General features: G+C 43.6%; 1 protein-coding gene across 1 annotated transcript in view; it reads right to left on the bottom strand.

Moving 5' to 3' along the window:
- WWOX (WW domain containing oxidoreductase) overlaps positions 1–24,328 on the bottom strand; it is a 974,128-nt gene that overhangs the window by 699,517 nt on the left and 250,283 nt on the right. The window contains exon 6 of the mRNA XM_036834493.1: positions 21,916–22,004. Within this exon, the coding sequence (XP_036690388.1) occupies positions 21,916–22,004 (89 nt within the window). The remainder of the gene's footprint in view (positions 1–21,915; positions 22,005–24,328) is intronic.

The raw sequence follows: 24,328 nt of genomic DNA, 5'->3' as shown, positions 1-24,328 counted from the left end.
CTTACCACCAAGCTGACTGAGTTCTGCCCCATCACCATCCAGAATCTCTCAAAGCTGCCTGGGGAGCAGTGGCGTCTCAATCTCTGTGTCCAAGGACTTCCCCTCTGTTGAAACTGGACTTCTCTGTGGCAATGGATCCAGCTCCTCCCTGGCTCCTGGTCCTCTTCCCTATCTCGGCTTCTGAGATACAATCCATTCTTGGACCTCCTCCTAATGCCACCACTGCCTCATCTTCCGTCTGCTCCACCCCTTCTTCTTCTGCCCAGAGTTCCATTTCCAACTGCCTTTGATTCCGTCTAAAATCTCTTCCCTATAGCGATTTCATCCAGCCAGGGACTCCAAACAACACCTCTATGAAGGTGAACTTCACACCCACAGCACCAGCCCCTACATCCCTCCCAAGTTCCAGAATCTCATCCCTACCCACCCCAGATCTCAACTCTTCATCTTCTCTCCTCAAGTTTTCCCCCTTTCCTAACATCCTTATTTCTGCATCCTTATTTCTAACATCCTTATTTCTACTCTCTAGCCAGTCACCTGATAATGAACACTTAGGAAACATCTGCTATCCTGTCTTCTCCTAGAGTCAACGCCAGTATGGCTGGTCAACGCCAGTAACTCTAGACCCTTCAGCGACTATTAATATTTTGTCCAGTCCCCTATATTTCCAGTGAGGCGAGCGGTGTGGTGTTCTGTCTAGATATCATTTACGGGCCCCAGTGTATTCATTCCCAACTGCCAAGAGCACTGACTTCTCCAGAAAATCATCCCTGAGTGATGGCTGCCATCATACCTGGAAAGTCATGCCCCGCACCCAGATGCTCTCCTAACAAGGAGGACCGACTCTGGGGTAATTCCTTCTCCAGAGCTCCCTACACGGGTCAGGCTGAAGCTGGTCTCCAATTGAATATAACCTGTTTCCCTCACTCTTCTTCTGAGAGCACTCTCCCAGTAAATTATCTGAGCAAACACCCCTGTCCCAGACCTCATCTCCAGGGAACTCAAGCTAAGGTCACCACTGTTTCTCCAGGCTTTTGGTTCTGTTGCCTTTAGCTCTGGACACTGCAATAGCCCACACCTGGCCTTGCTACCTTTGCCTTCTCTCTTACTTGACCCATCATGAATACTGGGACCAAATTAAACACATTCTAAGAGTCTAACAGAAAAACTGATGAAGACATTTCAAAAATTTATAAAACTAGATTACCAGTAAACAGTTCAAGATGTAAAGTGTTAAATTCCACTAGTAGCAAAAATCAAAATGAGATATTTTCTACCTTTCAAATTCGCAGATTTTTTAAGACTATTATTATATTTTCATTACGGTGTATAAAGCTGGCGGGAACATACATTCCTGCAAGCGGATACACGTTCTGTTCAGCCAGTACATTTGTGGTAAGTTATTACGATGGCAGTAGGAAACAGAGTGAGGGAAGAAATGTTTGCTGTTTGAAGTCACTAAGTTTTGGGGGTAATTTAACAGCAACAGATAACTAATACGTGCATCATGCTACATGAGAGAAGCCAAACTCAAAAAGCTCCACACAGAATACTCCCATTTATATAACGTTCTGGAAAAGGCAAAACTCTAGGGACACACACACACACACAAAAATCAATGGTTGCCAGGGCTGGGTGTAAGGGGCACAGGGGAAATTGAGGGGGTAATGGAACTGTTCTATATGTTGACTGTGGTGGGTCCACGACTGTGTGTGTGTTACAACTCACAGAACCGTACAATTAAAAGCGTGAGTTTTACTGTATGTAGAACACACAGTAATAAAAAAAAACAAAAGGAGAAAAACAATAGTGTGCTGTGTGCTTCCAATGGCTCTGATCACATCCCTGGCATGAGTCATGTGTGTATGTGTATATAACTGCATCACGCGGGTCTCAGTCATACGCGTGTCTCTGGGGCACCTTGCAGAGTACCGAGCACCTGACAGGTGATTAGTACAAAACTGGGGAATCTAACTGAAAGCCCAGTACACTTGATTCCCACGCTCCCTGGCATTCAGGTCCCTACCAAGGCACCAAGCTCCCAGGGACACCAACCCACCAAGGGCCAGGATCCCATCAGCATCCTTCACAAACACTCACTGCCAATCCCAAGGGTGCTGACTCTTGGGAAGGCTCACCAGGAACTGGCAACAACCCAACTGCAGGGCATCTCATCTCCAGTGTTGATCGTAAACGGAACATCAGCTCCTGGGGGCAGCATCTCCCAGGAAGCCTGGTCTTCAATGCTGTCTGGGGCGTGTCCATTCCTACATTACATAACATTTTCTACCACAGGCCACAATCCGTATGGACAATTGTTATCTCTGCCAGTAGACAACAATCAACAATCAAGAGGTCTGTGTTGCCAAGGTCTTGCATGCGTTAAGACGGAAGCCTTAGGTACACACCTGAACGCATACATCTGAATCAATGCTATTTTCCCAATGACATCTGGTCTATAAACCATCACATAGCCAGATTTTACAATATATTATTACCTCAAAGATGGCAGCAGAAAGCGGGAAAAAGTGGATCTGTTTTAGCTGATCAATAAAGAGTTACTTATGCTCTGGAGACAAGACCGGCCCATTGTGACTCAAGAAACCTAAGAATCAGATATGTAAGTTCAAACCTGAGAAATAAGAAGCCCATTTCAAAAGAGCCTGTGAAGAGCAGTAGCCACAATCACGGGGCTGAAGATTTGTAAACTGAATCGTAACATGCCCCCCCAAAACGAGGCGGACTCTTAACAGGTTAAATAAACACCCAGCAGAACGTTAACACAATTGTGCCTTTGGGGGACTCCACTTCAGACACAGCAGAAGAATGAGCTAAGTGGAATGTTATGTAAAGGGAAATACTTTTCAATTCCTCCTTGAAACAGAATGGCACACCATATGGGGCATTTCTCAAGTGAGTTGCAAGAATTCATACTATTTGGAAACGCTCTGAAATTCAAGAGAAAGGGCCTGAGGACCCAAAGTCCCAAGAGCAACTGTTTTTTAGTCTGATCTGGTGTTCAGCTGTCCTTTTCTCCCACAACAGAAAGAGGGGAAAAAATTATTATAGAATTCCAAGGTGGATCCCTGCTTCAATAACGAGTGCTGGTTTATCTCAAACTCCTAGATGGCAGCATGAAAGTGAACATAGTAATTCTCTTCTACAGCTACGCCGAGCCCAGGGAAGGTCCTTCACACTCCACCAAGTAATCCACCAAGACCTCAACTGCCCAAACTGTGGTGTTCATGCCCCTAGTAAAACTCAGGATGATTTTAGGTGGTAGAGGGGCAAACTTTTAAAAAATGCTTATTTGCTGTGATATACAGAAAAAATATATAATCAGCTTCTCAAACTCACAATGATAATAACGATAAAAGGAAATTATAATCCCCACCTTGTTTGATAGTTGTGAGAATCAGAGAAAAATGTGAATTGCCCAGCACCAGCCATGACAGAAAGGGTACCTGAAACAGGCTATTTTCTTTTCTCATCTGCCTGTTTCCTGGACCTTGGGCTACACTTTGGGGACATGCCATCCATCAACAATGCAGAGATATGAAATATGTATATAATTGTCTCCCACATTTCTAAAATACATATATAATGTTTCCCATGTCCTTACTCAATATCTCTGGCAGATGAGATCCGAATAAACACGCAAGGAAATAAAGCAAGTAAAACAAGAGAAACATGAACACGTGGAATCAACATCAGCTCAGGTGGGCAATGGCCATCCAGCTGCTGTGCTGCTGAATTTTAAAGGACCCACACATTTCAAGAGTGTGAGGGACACCATCAAATATTAAAATAATAATTAACCCGGAATGGATTCTGCTGTCAACATAACCTAGCCACACTAGAGCCACACTTTCCTTTTTTTTAAGTTGGAAAAGAGAAAATAATCCAAACCAATCAGCAGGAATAGAGCCGAGAGCTGGATGTATCCCAGGAGACCATCAGGAATTTTTCATTTCATGCACCATTTACAACTTCTTATAGTGAATGCCAGAACATCAGTACATACACTTAACAGAAAATGGCAACACTCTTGTTTTTATTTCCTTAAATTTTTGCCTCATGTCCATTATCTTGATTCTATTTTCCCATCCTAACACATGCGGTCCCTGCAGCAAGATCTCACCCCCACTGACTCTAAGTGGGGGGAAACGTAAAACAGGAATATACCCACAGTTTCTTCCAAGAGGGGTTTCTAGGAAAAATGCATCAATCTGATAATTATGCCACCAAAGGCACTTAATCCAATTGACACAATGCCTCAAATGCTGGTCTGACTCTTTGGTGTTCCACCTCCTGTTGTTTCCATTTCTCTCTTGAACTCTCCACTTAGTACTTTACTTCCCTGTGTTTGGTTTCCTGGAACATTTAATAAAATGGACAATCAGAGATCAGCACAGAGGGACGGGAGAGTGGAGGGAGTTAGAATAAATAATTTCAACTGCACTCATAACCTAGAACCTCACGTGAACATAGCTCCCACTGATAGGGAAAATACAAATTAACCAACGTCCCTCTTGGCAAATTCCCATTTGTTCATTTGACAAATGAATCGTGGTTATGGCCTAAAGAAATTCACTTGGGATATGGAAGAAGTCTTGGGAGGCCAAACTGGAGCTCAGTAAACTCTAGAAGAGAACTCAGAGAATGTGAATATTATTCACATAAATGAAGAAGGGAAAAAGCTGGTAGATCGGGAGAGTTAGGGATGGTATTATTTATTTTTATTTTTTTATATTTATTATTATTGAAGTATAGTTGATTTACAATGTTGTGTCAGTTTCTGATGTACAGCGAAGTCATTCGGTTATATATATTTATATATATATTCCTTTTCATATTCTATTATGGTTTACTATAGGATACTGAATACAGTTCCCTGTGCTATGCAGTAGGACCTTGTTGTTTAGCTGTTTTATATACAGTAGTTTCTATCTGCTGATCCCAGATTCCTAATTTTTAACACCCCCATCCCCTTTCCCCGTCGATAACCATGAATTTGTTTTCCATGTTTCTGTTTTGTAAATAAGTTCATTTGTATCATATTTTAGATTCCATGTACAAGTTATATCATATGGTATTTGTCTTTCTCTTTCTGATTTACTTCACCTAATATGATAATCTCTAGGTCCATCCATGTTGCTGCGAATGGCATCATTTCATTCTTTTTGATAGCTGAGTAGTATTTCATTGTGTGTGTGTGTGTGTGTGTGTGTGTGTGTGTGTGTATGTTCCACATCTTTTTTTTTAACTTCTCATTTTCTACCACCTCATGTCTTTCTTAAACATGTGAATTTCAGTAGATATCCTATAAGGGTCAGTTTTGGGTTTTTTTCCAAAACTTGTATTGAATTATCACACACACACAAATCCAAACACTGAAAAATCATGACTTTTCAGAAAATACATACACCGGTGTAACCGACACCCACATCTTCTTTGTCCATTCATCTGTCGATGGATATTTAGGTTGCTTCCAAGTCTTGGCTATTGTAAACAGGGCTGCTATGAACATTGGGGTGCATGTATCTTTTCAAATTAGAGCTTTGTCCAGATACATGCCCAGGAGTGGGATTGCTGGATCATATGGCAACTCTGCTCTTAGTTTTTTAAAGAACCTCCATACTGTTCTCCACAGTGGCTGCACCAATAAATATTCCCACCAACAGTGCAGGAGGGTTCCCTTTTCTCCACACCCTCTCCAACGTTTGTTATTTGTAGACTCTTTAATGATGGCCATTCTGACCGTGGTGGTACCTCACTGCGGTTTTGATTTTCATTTCTCTAATAGTTAGCAATGTTGAGCATCTTTTCATGTACCTATTGGCCATCTGTATGACTTCTTTGGAGAAATGTCTGTTTAGGCCTTCTGCCCATTGTTTTGATTGGGTTGTTTGTTTTTTTGTCATTGAGTTGTAAGAGCTGTTTGTATATTTTGGAGATTAAGCCATTTGCAAATATTTTCTCCCATTCCACAGGATGTCTTTTCATTTTGTTTATGGTTTCCTTTGCTGTGCAAAAGCTTATAAGTTTGATTAGGTCCTATTTGTTTATTTTTGCTTTAATTTCTATTGCCTTGGGAGAATGACCTAAGAAAACATTGCTACGATTTATGTCAGAGAATGTTTTGCCTATGTTCTCTTCTAGGAGTTTTATGGTGTCATGTCTTATATTTAAGTCTTTAAGGGGATGGCATTATTTAGAGAAGAGGTTATTTTTCGCTACAACCCATAGTTTCACACACACAAAGTGGAGAAAGTCATAACAACAGATTAGAAACCTCTGAAGGGCTAAATCTGCATCTGGTTACCCCTATGCTCCTACATCCAGCACCATGCCTGAACAAAAGAAGTGTGTTGAATTACCAAACCCCTAAGAATTATATAAGATACCACTGTGAAAGCTCTCTGCACCTTTGCTCACACCCATTCACTGTCATTTGGTTTTTAACGTACCGCATGCCTACAGTCCGCACTTTTATTTTAAACCCAAAGAGTCTCTTTCTCAGCATTAACCACAATGCAGTTGTTTATGTACCATTTGCCTAATTTTTGTCAAATTTATGGAACCCCTGTATTTACTTTTTTTTTTTTTAAATGCACTGGAAACCAAATCACCTGTATTTCTCAGCCTCGTGCTTTGCCAAAACATCAGCAGTCAGTTGCTGCTCTGGTTTGGGTTTTTTAAACTTAGTATGCGTTAAGATAAATACAATACTTGCCTGTGTCCATCTTACATATAAGTGGTAAAACGTGAACTTTGGGGAACTCTTCTCTGTGGCTCACAGAGCTTGTGCAATGAGGCTGCCGAGCAGTGGTGGGGGGGCGGTAATTAAATGAATAGCCCATGTGGACTTACAAAACACACCCATTACGAAGAAATCAGAATTATCCAGGAAAATGAGGGAAGGACTAGAGCCGGCAGTAAGTCACTTGCTATGCCAACGAAGAACACACTTACCTTTACAACTGAAAACACTGTCTCCTCTCTCTGTGATTTCCCTGTTGGAAGGTCCTAACGGCCACACCAAGCAATGTCTAATATAGGACCGTATGCACACGGGATTCCTGGCATTTGTTGACAGTGCTTCTAGTAAAACAATACCTGGGCATTCTCTCTAAACAAAATGCATCCCTCCAAGCATTTTACTCAGTTGATAAGTGGGGAAAATAAAGGCAATATAGAAATAACTAGCCTTCCTAGAAATGCATTAGCACTGCTTCAAATTAAAATAATATTTTGTGGACATGAAGCAATACTGAGCATTACAAGGCATTATTTACAAGCTTCTGCAACACCAGGGATGCATACATTCTGCTGAAAAGCACCATGGGAACATTCATCTCTTATGTATTTATAGAAGAGCATTCAGGACCGGATGATGATTTCATTACCACTATGCAAAGAGAGCTTATTTTAAAAACACCTTCTGCAGCTACAATGAAGGGAGGGAGCTTTAACGCGGCGTGGCAGAGGTGGACTTTCAGGGACAATGGGAAAAAAAATTACCTGGGGAATGTGCTGAAGCACATGGTCAAGTCACTCAAACAATGAAACACCTCATGCATTTTGTACGTTTCCTTGCCAATGAGGGCTCTTTCCTCTGTTTTGCCTAGAGATATATGGAGCTGTAACAGAGTTCAGAAAGCCCCTGACAGCTGTGTGCTGCCATTCAGACCTGAAAGATTCCATGTTATGATAAAAATTAATGTACTCTGACATCCTCTGGGACTCCCTGGGCCCTGGGAATAGCTAATGAAGAAATACAACCTTGCCGGAGAACAGCACGCGGCTCTGGAGTTGAGGATTAATTCAGATGTGGTAGCCGTGTGGCCCCGTCTGTCATCAGCTGTAAAGCAAGTGGACCCTGGCGCCAAAGGGAGTCGGCACTGATTGGTTAGAATTATTTTCTGGGTCACGGGAGGTCAAATAAACAAAGAGCTTTACGAAATAATTGAGCCCAAGTTGGATTCAGCCTGTCACTTTGTGCTAATGCCCTCTTCTTAAACCAAACAAGGATCAACATCTTGGGTCTCTTGTTGGCTATGATAGGTGTGGACTGGAAAACTTCTCCCCAGGAGATCTGCTTCCTTAGTGATTACAAGACCACTGGGCATGCCCCAATGGACACTCATTCAAGAGGGGCTCAGAAAGGGTCTTGGTGTTGAGCCTGGGAGGAATGCTGATTCCCAAAGAGATGCTTCACTGTCCACACCAGCCTACCTTCCAACACCTTTAGCCTCCAAGTATCACAATGTCTTCCCAGAGGGCAGAATGAGAATAATGTTCATGGCAGCATTATTTACAGTAGCCAAAAAGTGGAAATAACACACATGTCCATCAACTGATGAATGAATAAACAAAATGTGCTCCATCCATATAACAGAATACTATTCAGCCATAAAAGGCAAGGAAGAACTGATCATGCTACAATGTGCATGAACCTTGAAAACATTATCCTAAGTGAAAGAAGCCACTCACGAAAGACAACACATGGTGTGATTCCATCCATATGAAATGTCCAGAAGAGGCAAATTGGGAGAGAGAGAAAGATGAGTGCTTGCCTAGGGCTGGAGGGGTGGAAGGATGGGGAATGACCGCTAACCAGTACGGGGATGGGGTTTCTTTCTGGATGTGAACACAACTAAAAACCATCAGACCGTATACTTCAAGGTGGTGAATTTTCAAGTATGTAAATTAAATCTCTACTAAAAATAAAACTAACTTCCTGGGCTCTGAGAAGCCTGCTGTACATTCTCACGACGACTTAAGTGGCCACCATCCCACCCACACCCCCCCGCGCCCCCTCCCCTGCCGGGCAGCTGTGGCTGACAGCTCTCCTGTCCCGTCCACTTTTCCCCACGCTTCCACCACGAAGGGAAACTGGGACTCAAGCAAGATAGAGGCAGTTCAGAGAAAATAAGGTTGCATTTCCTTTTTCAGACAATAGATAGGTTACACAAAGGTACATGATTTTAGTCTGTGACATTATTTCAGCCTATTATTAGAATTTTACCGTGTCAAGTTGAATTTATTTCTCCACATCCGAATTCTAGCCACTCTTTCAAAGATTAGGTTGAAATTTTTAAAAATCTGTTTCTTTCCTTGACATATTATTCACTATATTTTCTCCGACCTTATCATATTATTTTGCTAATTTACTATCTCCACTAAATGACTATGGAAAACCTTGAGGAAAAATGTATTAGAAACATTTTTTTCAAAAATATTTGAAGTATATCTTTATACACATACATATTTAATGTCTTTTCTATAGAACGCCTATCATTCTATTAAAAGTAAAAAATCAGAAGGTGATATTCTAAGATACAAACAGTGATAATAGAGGGGTAGTCATAGCGTATTCATGGATGAATATTTATGTTGTCTTAGATTTGCTTTAAAATAATCTAGCAGGTTTCCCTGGTGGCGCAGTGGTTAAGAATCCGCCTGCCAGTGCAGGGGACACGGGTTCGAGCCCTGGTCCGGGAAGATCCCACATGCCGCGGAGCAACTAAGCCAGTGCGCGACAACTACTGAGCCTGCGCTCTAGAGCCCGCAAGACACAACTACTGAGCCCATACGCCACAACTACTGAAGCCTATGTGCCTAGAGCCCGCGCTCCGCAACAAGAGAAGCCACTGCAATGAGAAGCACGCACACCGCAAGGAAAAGTAGCCCCCGCTCACCGCAACTAGAGAAAGCCCGCACACAGCAACGAAGACCCAATGCAGCCAAAAATAAAATTAATAAATTTATAAAATAAAATAAAATAATCGAGCAAGAGAGGGGCTGAAGATTGAACAAAACTGACCATATGCAGATACTTACAGAAGATGGGTGAAAGGGATGGGAAGGTCCATTATACCTCTTTTCTTTCTTGTGTGTATTTGGAAAATGTCCCCAGAAAAAAATTTCAAGAAATAAAGACAAATTAAGGGAGGGCCAGGAAAATGGACAGTTTTCATGTTCACATTTACTCTTGTCCATATTTTTTCAAACATTCTACAATGGGCATGTACTATCTCTGTGGTCACAGAACTTGTATAAAATAACATTTATACATAATGCCAAAATAAATACCCAAATAACAGCAATATAAGTGCGTTTAACATCTGCTTGAAAAATCATAAAGGCAGTTAAACCTTTTAAAACAAAATAGAATGAAGGCCAATGTGATTGTATCAAAAACCACCCCCAAGAAGACACGCACAATGAGAAACGCAGGACGGGAAGCCACAGCGGGAACTGAACGGCAAAGCCCCCCTTCCGACGGGGCGGAAGGGGACGAGCCGCAAATAAATCAGAAGTGGACCTGATGCAAAACTCCACTCAGCTTGGAAAACCCGCCCACAGGATGAGAGAAAAAGATGAACTGCTTGGTGCAAGACACCTGAAGGTCAAACAGGCCTGAGGAGCCTGGGACTGAAATCTACTTTGGTACCTGGGTCTTTAAAGGTCACAGCAAGCTCTTCTCTAAGATTAACATGTGAAGCCTTCCCCCTGATAGAGAGGCAAGTCCTGCTTCAGAGCACAGCTGAGTCAGAGGAAGTTCTGGAAAGATTAGCAGAGTCGCATGATGGAACTGGGCTTGTACTATTGGAAAGACCCGAGGAGAAGCCTAGGACATCACCATCCAGGACAAAGAATGACCAGGAAACGATGGTGAGTGACAGAGCTGGACAACAGCTGGTCCTCCCTGACTCCCGGTCCAGCGCTCAGTCCCCCTTACCCACTGCTCAGGTCCACGGAGCAGCCCCACGCCTCCGCACCAGTGAAGGAAACCTAAGGTGTCTCCTTCTGTCCCCACCAAGAAGTGGTTTCTCCTCTCCATGACTGCAATGGGCTCAGATGACATGACAAAGCAACTGAAAAAAGAACTTCCCTAATAGAGAGAAACCTTGTATTCTGTACTAAACATTTGACTGTAATTAAACGCCACTTTTACAAATACTTTAGATCTAAACGGCATTGCCTACTGTTTGATGAAGAGATGAGAATTACACGTAACTTTTCTGGAGAGTAATTTGCTTTCACAGATCAGAAGTAGAAAAAGATAGTCATATGCTTTGACCCCACAACTGCTCTTCTAAGAATTGATCCTAATAAGAGAGCCAAAAAGAGGTATGTGCAGGCCATTTTCATAGTGCTTATAATAGCAACAATAAAATTAGAAGGGACCTAGCAACCAAAAATTCAACATTGGTTAAATGCTTTTACCTATATGCAACAGATTACTGGATTCCAGCTGATTCCACACACAGCCAAGTTGGGAACCATGGTGACAGTCTCTTGGGAGTTTGCTGATCTTACATGAGAAATCCAGGCACTGCTCTCCTTTTAGCGGGAGACATTCCACCAAGATCCATTTCCCAAACTTCTATCACTGGTTGACTTACCTATTACTTGTACTTCTGAGACAACCTTTTTCTTCGTTCTATTTCTGGTTATCAACTATTGCCTAATGTCAGCTCAAATACCTGTTTGATTATGACTCAGTGACTGAACTATAACAGCCTATGAAGCCTAGAAGGCAAACTGAAGAACTTTGCCACTAATCGAGAGGACTCGTTTATATTTTGGGGGATGACAAGATATTGGGTATTTTCTCACAAAATGAAGAAAAAGAATGACTCACAATATTAAAAACACAGTGCAGTGACAAGTGGATCAACTAAAAATATAATCTTCCTCAGGGATTTTCAGCAGGCTGCCACAGTGGAGCACTGTTGATTTATTTCAAATGTATATTCAAGTTTTTAGGCTGACAAGAATTAGCTTCTCAACAATTTACTGGGGGAAAAAACAGACGGTTCCCAAGTTACTAAAATGCGATGTCAGTGTGGTTTAAGCACAACTTCCCAACAGGTCAATTACGTGAGAGGAGAATTCCGACATGACAGTGGGGGTGGTTATTGGTACCAGGAGGAAAACCGAGCTGGATTCATCGGCCAAGCTGGGAAGTAGAATTCTGAACCACAGGCACTGAAATGTTTTTCTTCCGAGACTCACGTAACTCAAGAGTTCTCTGAAAGTCACCAAATGTTAACCCTAACATCATGGGTTTGCTGTGTCTATGGCTGTGTGGGTCGAAGAACAGCTTGGTCATGTGACCCAAGCCTACACCAGGTTAGAAGGGCAGTTGTATGTTATGTGCCTGAAATAACTATTATACAGGATGACCTTAAAATTTGTTTCCCAAGATTTACAAACGTATAATCTCCGTACCACCCAAGGAGGTACCAATTCAACAACTTTGAACGGCTGAGAATTGGTACCTTAAAAGCAAAGTTCAGATCACCAAATGGAACAATGTGTTTCCATTTTTGGCTTTCCTCCCTCCCTCCCTCCCTCTTTCCCTGCCCCCACCCACCCATCCACCTATCCAACCCCTTCCTTGAGTTTACTATATATGGCAGTAAAGATAACAATCGCCATGGATGATGATGATGAGGACAAAAAAGACGATACAACCTGAAATGTATTAAATGTTTACTAGGTATCAGGTACTATGTTTTATAAACATTTTGTTATTTAATCCTTTCAACCACCCTGCAAGGGTATTACCATCACCTCCCACTTTCACTGATGAAGAAACTGAGGATCAGAGAGATTAAGGAATTTGCCAAGGTCACCATCTTAGTAATAAGGTGTGTAACAGGGATTCAGAGCTAAGACAAAGATGAATTAGCCAAGGTTTCTGCTTCTCTGGGGCTCAGTCTAACAAAGAAGAATCAATATAGAGAAAAGCGTCCCCAAAGTATTCCAAGCACAATGATTGGGTGTGTGGTCGATGCTCCGAGAAATGACTCATCAATTCAACCATGGTGTGAAGTTAAGAGGACGGGAAAAGGGAGGCTCCACAGAGGATGCGACAAAGTCATCCAGGGAGCAGGTGAGGGGCAGGCAGGTGGGCAGTTGCACAAGTCAGGGGCACAGGCTCCGAGTCAGGAGGCAGAACCTGTAAGCATCTCTGTGAGCAGAGTATAGAGGCACGGGATTGGGAGGACATGGCCACAAATGAAGAAGGAGGATGGACCAGACTCCAGAGGCCTCGGTGGGCCACAGCAGCAAGTGCAGTGCTTGTAGCTCAGGTGGCCAGACACCAACCAAGGGTCTTCCCCACAGGAAAGGATGAGGGCTGAGCTTGCATTTGAGAGTCACCACTCTGGCAGTTCAGATGTGTGAACTGCCAAGTGACCCTTTGGTCTTCTTCTGTCTACCTGATCAGCATCATTATGAAGACAAGTAGGAGCCAAGGCGAAATGAACGCTGACACTTGGAGTAAATGTATAGAGGTGATTGCAAATGCGAGTAAACAGCTGCCACCTCTGCTTATACAGACTCCATGGACAGACACCTTCCAGACACTGGGTAGAAAACAGTTCTGGGCACCTTAGTTGAGGGGATGAGCCTCTCTTCGACTGGGTTTGTTTACCTCTTTCAGACATATTTCAGCAAAACAATTTCCTCTTGCTGATAGGATATGGCTGGAAGAAGCATCCCCCTCAACCTTGAAGTGACCTTAACAATTGTCCCAGCAGGCAGGGGTTGTCATCCACCTACTGCTGAGACAAATCTCCTTCAGAAGCAGTGAGCCCTACATGATGCATTTCCCAAATGAGACAGATCTTTCTGATTTCCCAAACTACCACCTAAGCTGAGCTCAGCAGCACAGCAGATTTTGGACTAAGTTCTAGCCTCACCACCTACTAGCTGGCATGACCTGGGTCAAGGCCCTTCATCTCTGTAAGCCTTGATTTCTTGATCTATGAAATGTGGTTGATCATCGTATCAGGCTGAACCATATGACACTGCCTTTCTTCTACAATTTTTGACCTACCCCCATGAAGTCCTTGTGGGGATAAAATGGGATGGCAGATGAGTGCTTAGCTGTGCATGACGCATAATAAATAGGTGATAAATATTAGCAATTACTATCATCATCATCATTTTATGGTTCCAAGTCCCAAGCAGGGCTTCAGTGTCTTCATTATTTAAACAATACCTGCTTGTCTTAGTTGACCTGCTTTCCCATATGGTGGTATTTTCACAACTCAGCACAGCACACTGTTCTACTCAAACTCTTATCTCTTCCCTCAGCCTCTAAGGAACACAGAGTGCTTTCTGCAGAGAACTGAAACGAACCATGCACACACATTGGCGATATATACTTATTTATCTGGACCAAAGCTAACATAATCCAAAATGGAACATGTTTCTCATAGTGAGACAAGATGCTCTTCAAATGAGTTATTGTGTTGGCCAAAAAGATCGTTTGGGTTTTTACCCAAAAACCCGAATGAACTTTTTGGCCAACCCAATACGTTGCAAGGGACAAGGGGTTCTAGTCCAAGCGTTAGCGAACCACAACCCCCCAGACCGAATCCCCAATCCAACTCACTTCCTGTCTTTGTAAATAAAGTTTTATTGGAACACGGCCTCGCCCAGTCACACATTATTGGTGGCTACTTTTGCATTACTGTGATTACTGCGGTCTCACTCTACACTCGAGAGGCACTCAACACTAGCTGAGTGGTTGCTACTGAGACCATCTAGCTCATAAAGGTCAAAATATTCATATAAATATTTATATAAATATTTATTTATCTGATTCTTTTTATAGAAAAACTTTCTCAACTCACACTCTAGTCCAGTGCTTTAAGTGATCACTGTTGAACGCCAGCAACCAAGTTCGGATTCTTTGCTGGAGTTGAAGACAAAACACTGGTATATATATGCACTGGTGGGCTGGTGGTGGGTGGGAGAAGGCAACCACAGAGTAATCGTATCTACTCTCCAAAGCCGGGTGTTTATTCTTCCTGGAAGGGAAGTTTTTTTGTGTGTGTCTTCAATTAACATACATCACTTTGATTTCCGGAAACATGATAGTGATGGCTGAACCTAGAATTCTGTTGGGAAATCAAAACTGTTTATTTTGCAAACATCGCTGTGGTTAATTCAAACACATTTTCACGTATTCCTTGGCAGTGATGACTTTTAAGGATGGCAAAAAGGCTCAATGAAATTTTTTTTTCCTAACAAATTTAATTGCAAAGTGGTCCTTAATTTATTTAACAATTATTCTTCTCCAGTAAGGATATGTTTTTGAAGATAGTCATCATTGTGTAAAGTTATCAAAAAATCCTTAAGCTTCATGATTATTTTAAGAGAGAGAGAAGGCACAGGAGAAGGAAGATGGCAACTGGTTTAATTCCGATGTCTAGCCCAGTTCCTGGCACTGTTGTAAGCGCTGAATAAATAACGACGTGAAGGGAAAAAAAATTTTAAATAAACCGAAAAAGGAGGGGAGAAGAGGCATACGGAGTGCTCTGGTATCCCAGAATACAGAGGTTAATGATTTTTACTGTGTCCCACTATACCTCACTTATTCAAAGCAGGTTGCCCTTAAGGCCAGTCAAATCATCTGGAAAGAAACCAAGGGAAACAACAGCAGCAATGGCAAAGGAAACAGAGTCAAGCCATTTGCTCTGAAAGAGAACTGTGAAGTATCCCTCAAGTCCATGGCTTTGTGAAGAATAACAAAGAACAGGGGAAAAAAATACTCAGTAGAGTACTAAGTACTCCGTGATCCTCAGTGGAACACCACTATAGGAACAATATTTCTGCTCGGTGCTTGTCATGCTTATAGCTTGTGGGCAACATGAAGCTCATGTCCTCTGTGCCCTTGGTTGCGAGCAATCTCCAAGCTCATTCCTAGGCCCAATTTTTTAATGACTGTAAAGACTTCATGAGAGCCACACCTCCTCTGGGATCACATCTGATTAGTCCACTTTGATCCCCTTCCCCTGTTTAGATAGATCTCTTATTTGTATTGTATCATACTGCATGCATTTTTAAAAACCTCTCAAATCATTTTAGGATCAAGATAAGAACAAATGCACACACAGTCACAGGCACAGTGCACTGAGATGTGTCTAGTTTTTTCACGCATCACAGCTTTTCTCCTCAACAACCCTGAAAAGTCTATGCAAGAATCTACATTATATAGACTTGGAAAGTGAGGCCCGGGGACACGGAGTGCCCAAGGCCACACAGCTAGTAAACAGTAGAGCTTGGATTTAAATCTAAGTTCAGTTGATCCCAAAAAACCCTGTTCTTTTCACTACACCAGAGCTTGGCACACTATGGCCGTTGGACATAACCAGCCCATTTCCAGCCTTTGTAAATAAAGTTTTATTGGAACACAGCCATGTTCATCCATTTAAATATTGTCCACGGCTGCTTTCATGCTACAAAGGCAGAGATGAGTAGTTGCAACAGAGATCTTATGGCCTGAAAAGTCTAACACATTTACTCTCTGGACCTATACAAAAAAGTCTGCTGACCCCTGCACTTTACTCTTTTGGGTTAGTATTTTTGTTTAATAAGGGATGACAGTACATAATCTGTTTTAGAAATATTTTTTAAAGAATTATATAAAAACATTTGATGCCTAAAGAGTTAAGTTTCAGAAGGCAAAACATTTACTTCAGATGGAAGCGTTCTTCCCTGATGTTTCTAGATACAGTAAATGTTTCACAATATGATTTTTTCCAATACCTCAAGGTGGAAAATCTATGGGAGGGGGAAAAATTCACTTGTAGATTTTTAAAATTTTTTCTTAAGAAGTCATAATTAAGATCTAGATTTAGAGAGTTTATTACAGCTAAAATCTGCCTCTCTGGTTTTCTTTTCTTTTAGTTTTCATACTTCGTAGAAAAGCAAAGCAACATGATACTCTGTTAGGCAAACCAGAAATGGATTTCTCATGTTGAGCAAAGAGTAACACAGATACGTAGGCTAAAACATTATTCTTAAAATTGAGCTGAGGAGAAAAAGAAAGATTAAGCTGTAATTTACACATTGGTCTTCAGGGTAATTTATCCCTCAAAATTTAGAATTTATTTATAATTTATAGCCCACCCACTTCCAAAGAAGGATTTGAGACAGCAAAATTTGGAATAAGAATCCAAGAACATTAAATCTGGGATTAGCAGATTCTCAAAGTCCTGAACTTTCAAGTTCTGAAAGTAATTTAGTAAAAAGTGAAAATAAATAGTTTTGTTAAAGATTTCCCCCCTCAAATGTGTAAACAGTAAAGAGGGAATAGAAAAAGTATTCTTTCATTTTTTTTTTTTAAACATCACTATCCTACAGTATTTTTAAGTGAAATAAAGCCTAATTTCTTTAAATTATGCTGGAGACAGAAAGTTGAAAGGAGAAAGCAGAAATCCACGACCAAAAATGAAGTTCTAGAAATCTTTAGAACTCCATGTTATTTTAATATGATCTTACTACCAATTTCCATTAATTTTCATGATGAATCCAAGCCCTTGGTCAATATTATAAGAGCTGATTGGTAACCGAGATCCAAGCAATAAATTTTCTATATTATGTGCCATCACCAACTTTTCAACTTCCAGGATTGGAATCCAGAGATCCATTATTTCAGGAATATACAGGACGCAAACTATAAAACAGTACCTGATAAAGGAAAAAATATTTACAGAGCTCAAGAAGCTCTTGAACTGCTGTTCCAGGGCCTGTTCAAAATGAGTGACTTTCGGTAAACTAAGCAGTTAGAACTAGGGATAAACTTGTGCAGCAGTACCACAAACAACATACTGCGGCTGCAGAGCCCGTTACAGAAAACCCCGGCACTCGCTCTGAGTGATCAGGAGGGCCCCGCTCTTCCTGCTCTGACGGGTGCCTCCGCCTGCCGGGCAGCGCGGGGTCTGGCTGCTCTCCAGGACTGCAGTCCCCACAAAAATACCCTTCAGAACTCAGTTTGGTTGGGACTTACCACAGGCTCTGGTTTGGAACTTTCCAGTGATGCCCAAAATAATTCGACCTGAGACACACTGGCCGACCACCACCACTGACGCTGGGGAGGACTGTCTGAAAGCAGACTGAGGCTTCCTGGGCTGACCACCCAGAAGAGTGAGTGGAGCAGAACAGAAGAAATGGATGAAAGAGGGGGTGGGCAAAGAGAGAGCGGGCACAGGAATGGGTTGGTCGGGGCGGGCAGAGCCTTAAGGAAACGCTTTAGCAAGCAGGCACACGTGTCCTCCTGATGGAAGACTACACCACCACCGACCGAGTATTCTTGCCAAAAAATTCAACAGGAATTTGACCAAGCCTCTAGAGTTAGCTACCTTTTCACGGGAAACGTAGAAGACAAAAGAACAAGTTAAAGGACACCACAGGGATGCAGTCACTGAAGTACAGACCACAGAAAACTCTAGAGGACACACTGGTCCTTGAAACAAATATGTTGCATTAAAATTTTTTTGTAAGAAATTTAGAAAGGGAGGGAAAACCTATAGGTTAAAATGCATTGACCTTATTTGATTCCGGATTTAAACAAACTGAAAGAGAGAGAGAGAGAGAGAATAGAAATACTTATTGTCTTAAATGGTGTTAAACCACTAAATTTGAGTAACGTGGTTCTCAGCAATTCATAGCAATCCAGAAATCCACACTGAAGAAAACGCCTGAAGGGTGAGGTGTAACGAAAAGAGGGGTCGTTGTGGATTCAGACAGACTTGGGTTCGAATTTGGGATCCACCACTTGCTAAAGTTGGGACTGTGAGTTGGCCCCTCTGTGAAAAGCTGGAGCCTTTCCATTTGAAACAGAGATAAAAATGACTAAAAATGCCTGGGGTTATTGTAAGGAATTACAGAGAGAGCACATGAATAGGTGCTCAGCACGTTGCCTTGCACGGAATACACAGAAAGTCGAAAAGGAGCTATGATTTGTATAATCACTGTTAGCGGTGCTCGTTCGAAAACGACTCAGTCCCCACCCCATGCCACCAACCACCCCCGGCCCCTCCAAAATAAAGGAAGAAGAAGAAATCCCAGAAGAGGCTGAATCTACATCCCCTCCTGGTAGAAGGCGGATAGAGGGCGGCCCGGCCTTTCAGTGAGCTGGATCTTCCAGCGAGGTTTGCATTTACATCTGTCTCTACCTTTTCAGGTCCCGGGCTGTACACGCTGCTGCCCCAGCCCAGGTGTGGGGAGACACACCTGGGCTGGGGCGTGAACCGAGGGGATACACAAGGTAAAAAGAGCTGGGTCATCCTTCCGCTGTGCTCGCAGACAGGCTTCAGAACAGCATTCCATGTGGTAGCATCCAGATGGCATTGCAGGGTAAGAGTTTTTCCTCACCTCAGTCCAACGGCATCAAAAGGGATGGGTTCGGAACTGGCAGCCTTTCTTTCGTTCGTCATTATGTTTTACACACAAGGAAATTTTGATGCCGAAAGATGGGAGGGGATGATGAGCAAAGAGTGACACGTGTTTTTTTTTTTTGGCAGCTCAGTCACCAGCATTTAAACTCACCTCTGACAGTTCTCAGAATCTACAGACCTGTAAGGACTGAACTGTCGGCTGCCTATCCAGGAGAGATTTCATTTTGGCAGTGTTTCAAAAGGAAAGTCGCTCGCGTCTTTTATGCGTATTTTCACTACGACGCTATTTCTCTAAGCCCATGAAAAATGCTGGACTCTCGAGAGACGGATAAAAGGAGGTTTGTGGTACAGGGTTGGCTAAGAGGAAAATCGCCTTTGTTTCTGAACCTAGGAGTACAAAAATTCAGAGTCGTTTGCTAAAATCTAGAATTAGGGCAAAATGGCTGCTAGCTTTTCTCCAAAAGTTTGGGCTTGTTGATTACAGAAGGCAGTTGGATTTGATGATTTCTGAATTACTTAACGGTTAAAAACTAATGGTCCCGTTAAGACTTGGAAGATAGTCCTATTATGTAACAGTTGGCTCTCCTCGGCTAAATGGTTCCCTTCCAGTGTGGTCTGACACCAGGACTGCAGGAAGCATGAAGAGGCAGTGCATCTCGGCTCCCACTAGCGCAGCATGGTGTCAAGGAGAAAGCGGAGAGTCACAACGGATGAAAATCCTACATCTGCCACCAGCCTGCCAAGTGACCCTGTGGAAGTCACTCACTCTCTCTGATCTCGGTTTCTGGCACATTAAGAACGACAGACAGTGCAGCGTGCTGGCTGAGGAGGGGGGCCCAGGCACGTCCGACTGCACGGGATCTCAGCCCCTCTGCTCCCTGGCCACGTGCCTTCAGATAACTCACCCTCCCTGGTCTCATTTTCCTCATCTGTGTGATAGACATAATGACAGCGCCCACCCCGAGGGTTGCTTTGAGGATTAAATCAGAAAAAGCACGCAAAGGGTTCTGGGTATGGGGCTCATAATAGGCACTCAATAAATGAGCTATTACTGCTGCTGCGGCGGTGGTTATTATTATTCGCTCCCAAACAACCACAGAAATATGAGGTTGAGGAGAGTCAGTCACTAGCAGGAAAACACTGCCTGCTGGCTGGCCACTGAGACAATGGCTCGTGTGAGGTCAACTGGGCTTCCACCGGCCACCACTCTCTTCCCAGAGCCGAGAAGAGAGCCTGGGGCTTTGGAGGCACGCGTTAAATGCGTGTTAAGTGGATGAACAAGCGGATAAATGAATCAGGAAGGGATAAAAGAGCAAATGTCTTAAGAGCTGCTGCTCTATCCTGACGAGAGGTTCTCGGAGAGCACTGTCACGGGCTCGCAGCTACCAAACGCTGCCGAGAGCGCACACAGTAGGGCTCGCCTAGGTCTGCTGGCTGCATGGGGACGGTACCCAACTGTTCCTAGGAGCGCAGGGCCGGCACCTAAGGGGATGGTGCAGCTCCCACTACAGGCTCTGAGTTCACATTTCAACCTCAAGGACTCAGGCTACGGGCTTGCTCCAGAAAGGGCTTTAGAGAACAGGCCTTTCAACAGTCTCAAACAACAGAGTGAAAGACTAAGGGAGAAATGAGAAGAACTGGCTACTGGACAGCACTGAGGGGTCAGATCGACATCGTACCACCTGAATATCTGGTTTAAGATAAGATACCTCCCCTTACACCCATCGTCTGCGTGGAGAACTATAAAACCAACGACCCCGACAGAGGCAAACCCCCAGGCAGTTTGTCATTTTATCAGCGTTCTCCAAATTCAGCCACTCGGTGCCCCTTTTGGGACTGTTTTATCCTTGGCACCTCCTGGACCATTATTAACTTAATCCCTGTGTTTAAATCGACTCACTGAAAAAGAAAAATTAAATGAAGTTATTTGTTAAAGAAATTTAAACCACTGTGTTAAACGAGAAACCAGTATTGCTTGCCCTAAATAATATGAGGGAACTGTAAAAATAAACACTTGGAAACAAAATATTGTAATGAAAATGAAGCTAACCACCACTGCTTTCCTCAGCTCTGGCTCTGAGGGCCGCTCTCCCTGTTAGAAAGATGTTGGCACGTGATGGCAAAAAAATCTGCCGGTCCCTAGCGAAGGCTTCCACCTTCAGGCATTTTGCAAGTCTGAGAAAGAAGAGGGAATAAAAAGGGGGAAGTTTCTCATGATGTGAGTCCATGCTTTTGGAACCACATTCACGCACCACGTAAAATCACCGCAGGTTTGCGAAACAGTAGAACCTTCTTGCCGTGCTCTGACGTTCAGCCCCCTTGCAGGACTGGTGAGCTGACCTTACTCGTTTCTGAGTGCAATTAAAATACACTTTTCCTCGATTCTGGGAGGCACTGCAAAAATATCTGTAATCAGGATGCAGCTTACAATCTGGTGGCTTTTATGAGCCACTTTTACTGCTGCTTGGTACCGTCTTTTCCTTTTTATCTGGGAGGCTGTTATGAGATTGATGACGCATCTCAAAATGAGGGTGACTCAGAGTCAAGAAAATACGGTACACCTTCACTGGGCCAATATAAATGAGCCTCCCATCTGGACGCCAAGTCAACACAATAGCCTTCCGGCCTCCCCATTGTGTTCATCTGATAAAGACATTACAATAGCAAGATATTATGATCTATAACCCTCCACTGGAACACTCACACATTCTTGGCCTTGAACGCTTGAGCAAAATGCTGCACGCTGTGGAGCAGAGCGAGGTCCAGGGTCATTGCTTCTACCTTGGCTTTATGCTGGAACGAGAGAAAATAAAAAGAAATGATAAATAACAGCAAGTTTAGTTCATGGTATCAAGTTACAGTAAATGTGTTATGGAACATGTCGGAATTCCCCTGTTTAATATTAGACGCCCAGAGAGAATATAAATCATCTGAATGAATGGAAGAACGGGGCGTTTTACTGCCAAGTTGAGGGAGGATGGGAGGCTGGGACTCTGCTGAAACTCCATGCCGGGGGGTTGTGCTGTTTGACTCAGCGCACAAAACAGGGTCCTAAGGGTCCTCGGGCTCACATAGCTCCTCTCAATGTGCCTCCTAAAAAAACTGTAATGATAGGGCAACACCAGGACAAAGCCTGGCTCCTGCAAGAACTCTGGAGACCACATGTTAATCTCAAAAGCTGCCCTCCGGTTCTGAAATGATTCCACCAAGCCTGCATGAAAAATGAGAGACAATTCATGCACAGAAAGGACAAACGCAGGCAAAACTCGTTTCTATCAACGGAGCCTGACTGCTCAACACCCCCCTGGTTTAGTAACCCTGTGAACCCTATAGATGGGCAGGGCACATATGGATGGCAATAATGATGCTATTAATGAGGCCATTAATGTCTACGCTGAGCTGATGGTGGGTGGGCACTTACAGGCATCATCTCGTTTCATCCTCAGGACAACTGAAGGATAGGTTTGTAGTTTGCCTGTTTTACAATGAGGCATCTTATAAGAGATTGCAGAGCTAAGAAGTGTGGACGGCAAGACCTCAAGTCAGTCTGACACTGGCTGGAGCCCAGGTTCCCTCCTGGAGAGACACCAAAAGGATTGCAGGGGTCAGGATCTGAAGCCACCCTGGTCCACTGCAGGGCTTCCTAGCACACTTCTGGAAAGATCAGGGCTGCCTTGTATTTACCGAGCCCGCCCAATTTTTGAGTCCGGCTGGACCTTGGAGGGTGAGCTGAAATGCTATCACTTCTTAGACGTCCCTCCGCTGAAGGACAGACTGCCAGGCCACCTGCCTGTTCAGGTAAGCAGATCCCCATAAAACGAACGGTGAGCTTGGGAATTCTTGCCTAGACTGCGAGGTTAAAGTAAGGCTATGGAGACTAACACGATACTCGAATATTATGAAGGGGGATGCAAACGGCACCGCTGGGGACGTCCTCCACCCGAATGGACGCAAACTGTGCTGAGAAGCGTTGTGTGTCTACGACAGTTCACCTCTGCCGCCTAGGTCCTGGGCTCCAACCCAAGTCCCAGGCCTCGAACAATGAATATCAGGCAGAGGCAGCAGGAAAGCACACTGACTTTGGGCCATGTAACCTTTCTGAGCCTCAGTTCCCTCATCTGTAAATGTGAATATTATCTACTCTCAGAGTTGTGAGATTAAGTATAAAGCATCTAACATCCAGCCCTGAAGAGAGAAAGTATTTCATCGGTTTAACGAGGAGGAGATAAGATGCCCGTGGTGACAAATTCTTCCCCTGAGGCCACTGTGTAGTAAACCGTGGTTCGGGTGGGCTACAGCGCAGCAAGGTGGTTGAAACGACGTTGATAGCAAGCAACGGTGCCCCCCGAAGACCACATCGGACCAGATCGCTGTTGGCTCTTGGAGGATCCAGGTCCTGCCTACTAACAGAGCCCAGTTTTAGGGAAAGGGCGTAGAGAGGGATTCAGTGACCTCCCCAAACCCCAAGAGCTTATCAGTGGCAAAGGCAAGTTGGCCAAAGAAGATTTAAATTCCTCAGGTAACAGCGGCAGATGCGCAAACCTGCAGATTTTGGAAGAAGGAGAAGTGTTGAACCTGATGCAGGAAAAGGGGAAGTGCCAACACATGGGTTCTGTTAGGGAAATATTGCACCTGGAGGGTCCAGGTAAGGCAAGGCCACGCCCCTCATCCTAGAGGGAGGGAAACTGCCCCCAGGAGAAGAGGATGCACCTGAGTGATACTGTACCCCATGCAGAGCGCTTGGGTCTCCAGATGGGGAGCAAAACCCCACCTGCTTTCTGTCTGCATGACGGATATTTATCTGTGGCTAAAATCTCTTCTCAGTGGGAAGTCTGCTAATGGCTAACTTTTCTTCCCCATAGATTCTTATACTTCCTAAATGCTCAACTACCCAATCTGATGTTCAGAGTTAGCGAATAAGGTGGCCTTTCACCCTCATCCCGCCTGCTCCGGCCCCAGCCTCTCCCGGCACAGAGCATGACACTCACCGCCAACACAGAATCTTACAGAACTTTGAATGGATCACAAGAGGAAAGTCAACTACTTCACCTATTGAGGAAGGGGTGGTAAAGACATTGCCCCTCTCAGCCGAGCCCCCGACGGAAACCCCAAGGGAT

Source organism: Balaenoptera musculus, chromosome 19, assembly GCF_009873245.2.
Source record: "Balaenoptera musculus isolate JJ_BM4_2016_0621 chromosome 19, mBalMus1.pri.v3, whole genome shotgun sequence".
In the NCBI taxonomy this organism is placed as follows: Eukaryota; Metazoa; Chordata; class Mammalia; order Artiodactyla; family Balaenopteridae; genus Balaenoptera; species Balaenoptera musculus.
This window is presented reverse-complemented; position numbering and strand designations above follow the sequence as displayed.